The 7,667-nt window shown below is 44.2% G+C and overlaps 1 protein-coding gene across 1 annotated transcript; it reads right to left on the bottom strand.

Moving 5' to 3' along the window:
• Positions 1–624: 624 nt before the first annotated feature.
• gnao1b (guanine nucleotide binding protein (G protein), alpha activating activity polypeptide O, b) lies at positions 625–7,551 on the bottom strand. The gene is made up of 8 exons (XM_085907360.1): positions 6,802–7,551; positions 6,612–6,654; positions 4,000–4,141; positions 2,491–2,651; positions 2,201–2,329; positions 1,989–2,118; positions 1,713–1,866; positions 625–1,637 (listed from the first exon to the last, which is right to left on the bottom strand). Exons 1-8 carry the CDS (start codon positions 6,917–6,919, stop codon positions 1,450–1,452), a joined length of 1,065 nt encoding a protein of 354 aa, XP_085763486.1. The 5' UTR covers positions 6,920–7,551; the 3' UTR covers positions 625–1,449.
• Between the last annotated feature and the right edge of the window lie 116 nt (positions 7,552–7,667).

Below are 7,667 nucleotides of genomic sequence, written 5' to 3'. Positions count from 1 at the left end.
TCTTAAATGTGTAATTAAAAGGTCTATTAATGGTTTCACACGAGGGGAGTAGCAACCCGCTAACCTGTAATTGCGCAAAAGGAGGCCAAGCGGCGGAGTAATGAACATCTCAGCCATTAAAGTGACAGAAACGGGTCAGACAGCTGATCCAGCCTAGTCATTCAATAAAGGAATGGCCGCTTGTCTGTGAGGTTAGAACACTTTTAACCTAATAAATCGCGAGCCGCTCCACCGCACCACAATTTTCACGTTCATCTCAGATCGGATCATACGTTTCAGCAAACGCGGCCACGCGTGTCCCAATCTACCGGATGTCAAAACACGTTGTCATTTTGCGACCTAACCTAAATTGATGGCGTTGTTGTATTGTGAGAGCATGAACGGACGCACACGTGAATAGTTAGGAAAAGTGTAGCTTTAATGTAAACACAACATTCGATTGGCTCAGCACAAACATTCCACATGAGAGCAACCAATGAACTACAGAAGATGGGGTGCAGCACAAAAACATTCACAGTAAAAAAAAAAAATCTGGTATAATCGTAATATATTTATATACAATACGGTGCTTTTACGGTGACAATGAATCGGATATGAGGGGAAATGTGTATACTGGGACGGGGGGGGGGGGGGTGGGGGGTGGAGAGCTGTACTGCTTTAGTGTGAAAAGAGAAGGATGATAAACGGGAGGGGAGAATATTATATAGTCCCCTAACAGGCAAAGGCTGCCTCTGATGATATTCTCTCCTTGTGCAGTCTTCTTCTATGTCTAAACAGATTCACATTGAGGGCCAAATTAAATGCGTGGCTGGAGGAAGAGGGATGAAGCAATCAACAATTCAATGGTCACAACCCCTAAACAAGAACCAACTAAGATCCTAAACTCTTCTCAAATGGTTGGCACCAATGTGACAGCTTTTTGTTTGTGTCTCTTTCTTTCCCCGTCCCCGTCTATTGTAAGATATTATCGAGCGATGGACGCTCTACACCGAATAATACTCTCTTTCTCTTGAAGTACAAGAAGAGCAGAACAGACCTGCGGGCTACTCGGTCATGTGAAGGAAAAGGCAAACTTCCCGGCGCCTCCCCCCGTTATATTATCAGCATCGTTTGCACCATCTTAGAACTTGTCAAGATGGAGAGGCAGACGATGCTCGGGTTACTTACCGCTCCTGCTAACCCCCCCCCCCTCCCACCCAGGTTGTTTGTTTACGCTCATCGGCAAACCATTCAAACACTCAAAAGACAAAACTGGGGCTCATGAACTCGTGAGAAGAGGAAGGGAACAAAATCATAACATGAATCCGACATGGTATCTGGTGGCAGCTCTTTGGGTCCGTTTCGGACGTGTTGAATTACATATTTTTCTGTGTGTGTCATTTTTTTTTTTTTTTTTAAGTACCATGAAAATGATATAACGCCTCACACTCTCGGTAAGAACGGCCGTGCTCAGTATAAGCCGCACCCTCTCAGGTTGTTTGCGATAATGATGTCGGTGACAGCATCGAACACTACCTGGATGTTCCCTGTGTCCGTAGCACAGGTCAGGTGACAGTAGATCTCTTTATTGGGAGAGCGGTTCTTACTCTCAAACTGAACCTGAATGTATGCGGTGGCGTCGTCGTAAGTGTTAGCACCTGAAAGGAGAGCAGAAGAGTACGGCGTTAAGTTTCGGAGACATCCATTTGAGGAATGAGTTCCAAAACGCTCACCTGTGTATTCGGGAAAACAGATCGTCAGCGGCGACTTCTTGATCTTCTCCGCAAAGAGGTCCTTCTTGTTGAGGAAAAGGATGATGGAAGTGTCGATGAAGAACTTGTTGTTGCAGATAGAGTCGAACAGCATGAGGGACTCGTGCATGCGGTTCTGCAAACGAGAAATTTGGTTTGATGGAATATCTCGAAACTTCTCATTTTAGTTCAGGCATAACATTCCCGGTTCATCACTGCCAAAAAAAAAAAAATCGAATCCGTTGGAATCACACTTACAGTTGTTTCATCCTCATGGAGCACCTGGTCATAACCACTCAGGGCCACACAAAAAATGATGGCAGTCACATCCTCAAAGCAGTGGATCCATTTCTTCCTTTCCGACCTTTGCCCTCCCACGTCAAAGAGCCTGCGGAAAAATGCCAAATGGTAGCGACAAACTCCGGGACACATCTTTAAGTAGCACCTCGGCTACAAAAGGAGGGACCGACCTAAAATGGAGGTTTTTGAAGGTGAAGTGAGTTTCCACAATGCCGGTGGTCTTCACTCGGGTTCTCAAAATGTCCTGCTCTGTGGGCTGGTAGTCTGCAGCCCCGATCCGGTCTAAACTGTCCAGGTAGCTGATGACGGCGACAGGGAACAAGAAATTAAGCCGGTTCGGAAATACGAACTAACACTCAACCATCTATTTATTTGGACATTTGAATATGCCCAACAGAAATGTTTTGGGAATGTGAAACTAACTCCAAGTGGCATTCTGTCAACATTGTGTACCACTCACTATTGGGCCGAATCGTTGAGTTGGTATTCGCGGGCACGGTTGAAGCACTCCTGAGTCCCGGCGTCAGCCCAAACGCGTTTCATAGCGCAGAGAAGCTCCGCAGAGTATGGCTCCGTGTCCTCCATGCGACTCACCACGTCACACACTAGCTTAGCATCCGCCTGGAAATGAAACCGAAATAAATTGGAAAGGATTGGGCTCGTATATATTTTGGATCAAAATGTTAGCATCGGCATCGGTTACTTGGTATCGGTATCGACAAGTACTTATATCGGTATGGTAAGAAAAAAAGTGGTGCTTACCATACTTAATATTTTTTTTTTTTTATGGATCAATTATTTTGAGGAAGTTTATCTTTAAAGCGGTTCACTTGAGGATTAATAATGTGATATATTCACAAATAATACTTTGACACAAAGCTAGAAAGTAGGTCAAAACATTTTTGCTTCTGAAACAAATGATATTTATTCAACCAAAAGTTGTGAAGAGAGATTTTGTTGAGTTGTAAATAGTTTCTTTGTTAAGTAAAGACAAAATTATAAAATGGTTCTTAATCATCAAAATATCAGCTGACAACTATTCGCAACATCCTCTGATCTAAAGAGCGCAAGGGGAAAAAAAAAAAACTCCAAAATGTTTCCTGGACAAAATAGACCACGGGTGGGAGGACATCCCCTTTCATGCTATTATTCAACTAGAACTAGCAATTTGTGTTTGTGTCGATCTAGAAAAGCTCTATTGAAGCCAATTTATTAAAAGTAAAAAATAATAGGGGGCATAAAAAGATGGTTCTCGACACTGCAAGGATAACTTTCTCTCTCTTTGATATATTGATATTCTTCCTTTCACTCTCTTTGATATTGTATTATCACTTTGCTGTGAGACCATGATTGGGGTCAAGTCGAGCACAAAGCGAAGTCCAACTGTGCACGTGGGTGGAGTTTTCTTATTTGGGGGATTGTTGTAGATGGGCGCAGTGAGAAATGAGCGTTTGCGCAGTTGTGGGAGTGAACACATTGAGGAAATTTGCTTCCAGCTTTTTTTTTTTTGTGGCTCCTCTCATTCCCTTTAAATTCAAGGAAGGAGAAGGCGCATGGTCTATTTGGCAGAAGAATCACAGACTTGCTGCAGGCCACGCAGTGGATCAAAGTGCTTTTAGTATAGAAAAAAAGATCCCCTCTTGCGGATAATGTGACATCAGCCTTTGTGAAGTGGGAATTTTAGAGACCGCCTTCCACCACTAATTTGTGTGTCTGTGCTACTTATTATTATCATTATTAAAAAATTATAATTCCTCCGCATTTTATTCTTAATCCAAACAACTTGTACAATAGTAGATTTAGAATGTTTATCTCAGATAAATGTAGTTCTTTCCGTTTGAGAAAATGTAAATTGATATTTAAGAAAATATTTCCCGTCTATCCAATCTATTTTTTTAATCTGCGACATTTCATCTCGTCATCCCTCATCATTTTAGTGACGGAGCATTTCGAGCCGGAGGCAACTGACTTTTCGATCCTTGTCTCCAAACTCGATTCCCAGCGAGTCCATGGCTCGCAGGATGGCTGCCAAGCTCTGGATGGTGTTGCTGTAGACCACGGGTTTATACTGCTTCACGTCATCCCCGGAGAAGCCATCTTCGTGGATGATTCTGCAGGCGCACACAGATTTTAGCACAAGGAAAAGTCCCGTTCTGCCATATGTGTCTGTCGTCTATTCACCTTGGGTGGTGGAATCCTTCATTCAAATTTTAAAGAGAGTTTATCCAAGCATCAGGGATTTTAAACCTTATATAGAACAAAAATTCACTCAGTAATTGTGACTACTATGGAGCTCAACAGTTCCTGCATGGAAGGAGCTTTTTAATATTTTGTGCAGCTGGCTGTGTGCAAAATGGTGTAATTATGGATGAGAAGTGGATAAGATGCACAAACCATGAGCGAGAGAGGATTGAATTAATAAAGAGTCCAGGCTGCGAATCACCATTAGTAGTTTATGCAACAATTTGGCTGCTGCTACGATTATTGTGTTTAGACGTATTGTTTCGATTAAGTTTGCTGGTCAAAAGGATCGTTTGACCTGACTGTGTTACTTAAAGGCAGCTTCTTTGCTGTTTGTGCATCAATTTGATCAATAGCTCAATTTTCGCTATGATGTTATCAACTCCAAACGAAGGGAGACCGATTCCTTTTATTTCAACAGTGTTTGGCCACAATGTAAATTCTGATTCTAAAATGTCATATTCAAAGCTTTTCATCATCCTCAGAATGGGCCAATCACACTCAAGTGTAAAAATAGAAATTCTCTGACATGGCTGCAGCTGCGAGTCACTAGAACAAGTTAGTGCATTCCACTCCACTCCAACCCGGCGTTGGCTTTTTTCAATTCAATTATTCATATCCTGTGAGGCTAACTTTGTACCTCCTCTATGTTGAGTTATCAACAAGAGCCATTTTGAGCCTTGTAGCTTTCCCATGCTTTTTCTAAGCAGCTCACGCAAAGTAGATTGACGTTGTCATCATCATCATACACGATATATTTGTCATATAGTCATCTAAAATACATACATGTACAGCCATTTAATTCCCCTCAGGGTGAATAATGTATCCTATCAATTAGGAAAATTATCCATCCAGCTTTCTATTTGCCCATCCCTCTGTCATCTATTCATCTATCCAGCATTCCATCTTTCATATCTCTATCCATCCAGCTTCTATCCACTGTATCTCCACCTTTTCACCTATCTGTCTATCAAGTTATCTACCTATTGATCGATCGATCCAGCTTTCCATCTTTCTCATCCCACTCTCTACCTACCTCTCCCTATGCCGCTTTCTATCGCTATCTTCTATCGTTCTAACCATCCATTTTCTATCTATGATCACTCTTTTTATTGTGCATCTATGTAGCTTCCTAAGCATCTCATCTACTACATCTACTATATCCAATCTATCTCTCTCTCTCTCTCTCTCTCTCTCTCTCTCTCTCTCTCTCTCTCTCTCTCTCTCTCTCTCTCTCTCTCTCTCTCTCTCTCTCTCTCTCTCTCTCTCTCTCTCTCTCTCTCTTTCTCTCTCTCTCTCTCTCTCTCTCTCTCTATCTATCTATCTATCTATTTACCCATCAATTTAAGCCCTCAAGCCCTCCTAATGCAGTGCCTTCCATAATTATTGGCACCCCTGGCTACGATGTTCTAATAAATTATAACAGGACAAAAACCTATCTACTGCTTTTTTTGAAATAATAATACTACTACTAATAATAATAATAATAATACTACTACTACTAATAATAATAATAATAATAATAAAGGTAGCAGGAGCGTGTAAAAAAATCCAAATAGCATAATTTGGCCCCGAGTGTTGCGTTCAACGTCTTTACGGAAAACAGACAACTAAAAGGGTTAATAGGTGAAAGAAGAAGAGGAAGCAGTTTTGGGGGGGCGGGGGTCTCGAGTAGGGGAGGCTGCACCACTGCGGAGAAGCTTCACATTACAAAATATACAATAGACTCCATGATTTTCCCTGAAAACATCTCGAAACTTCACTAAGAGGTTTAGCAACGAGCAACAACAGTGATTTAAAAACATCAAATAGTGGTTTAGCTCAGAGGTTGAGATGCGGTTTTCCGAGCCATATTTCTACGTAAATCCGCTTTTATAGCCAAAGTACTCCCGCCGATATCGGGCACTTAAAGCCATTAAGATTAAAAGCAGAGGTATTCACTAATGGAGCCGCGCTGACCTCACACACGAACACACACTCAGAGAGGAGAGAGGAACAACACCCACACTACAGTCACTAGACTACACTAACCGAAAGCCCCCCCCAGCCCTAAAGCTTCGTTAAGTACATTTCAGCACCCGCCAAACGAACAGCACCCGCCGAGCGGGGCCTCTACTCCCGAGCCGAAAGGTGCTCCAACCTCCGGGCACTTCTCGCGGGCTTCGGCCTCTGGAAACATGGCGGCTCGACGGAGAGGAAGGGAGGGGAGGAGGGAGGAGGAAGGAGTGGAGTGGGGCGGGGGGGGGGAGGGAGTCTCGAGGCCTTTTTTGAAGCATAAATAGGCCACCAAACACTAAACACTAAAATAGAAGAAGAAAAAAAAAAGAGAGAGCGACTTACTTCATTTGTTTGACGATGGTGCTTTTGCCGGACTCTCCACCGCCTGGAAAGAACACACAGGGAGGAGGAGGGGGGGGGGCGGCTAATGGTGAAATCAGGACCACGGAGAGCACCAACCGGCCCAACCGGGGACAGGGTGTGGAGAAGCAGGGAAGTTGTTGATTAGCGGGGTGGGGAAAGGGAGTCTTACCGAGCAGCAGCAGCTTGACGTCCTTGGCGGCCACCATCCCGTCCTCCTTCAGGTTCTTCTCGATGGCCTTGCTCCGGTCCAGAGCGGCTCGCTCCTCGGCGCTCAGCGTACATCCCATGATGGTGACGAGCAAGCGAATGAACAAGCGTCGTGTTCCCCCCCGGGTTCCGCCTTGGTCCACCCCGCGACACCGACTCCTCAATCAGTGCGTTGTCGTCGCTCTTCCTCTCGCCGCTACAGCATTAGTAGGCCCGGATTGAGGGCAACCCGAAGCGGTCTTCTTCGATTTTTTTCCCCCTCCTTTTTCTTCTTCTTCAGTGTGTCTCGCTCCGTCCCCTCTCTCAGAGGGGGTTGGGGGCGGGGTGGGGTCGTTCTGAGAGAGCCTAGCTGCGGGGCTGAGGTTGTTGTTAGGTGGGGAGTGTGTAGGGGTGGAGGAGGGGGGCTTGCTTTTCTCTCTCTCTCTCTCTCTCTCCCTCGCTCTCTCTCTCTCTCCCCAGGGCGGCGCTGGTGCTGCTGTTGGTGGTGCTGATGATTTCCTAGTAGGTTTTTTTTTTTTTTTCCTCCAAGAGGAGGAGGAGGAAGAGACACACCTCGTGCGGACAATCTCGCTGACGTCAGAGCTTCAAATCACGTCCTCTAAAAAAAAAAAATGAAATTCAAATGGGGCAGAGCTTTAAATGGCAAACGGTAGCCACGTGTTTCTATTAGGAGGAATACAGGTACATGTCAATTCCTTACTTAATCATATGCTTGTCATCACGAATCTACGGACACCTAATGATCAATTCAACATCAATGACATCAAACATTGACATTTGATGTGCGCTATAATAGTGGTTTGTGCGCTCATATGAGAATGCATGTGT

The sequence above is a fragment of the Syngnathus leptorhynchus genome, chromosome 3 (assembly GCF_054491065.1).
Source record: "Syngnathus leptorhynchus isolate UIUO chromosome 3, UIUO_Slep, whole genome shotgun sequence".
Classification (NCBI taxonomy): Eukaryota; Metazoa; Chordata; class Actinopteri; order Syngnathiformes; family Syngnathidae; genus Syngnathus; species Syngnathus leptorhynchus.
The sequence above is the reverse complement of the archived record's forward strand: the minus strand, read 5'-3'. Positions and strand labels throughout refer to the sequence as shown.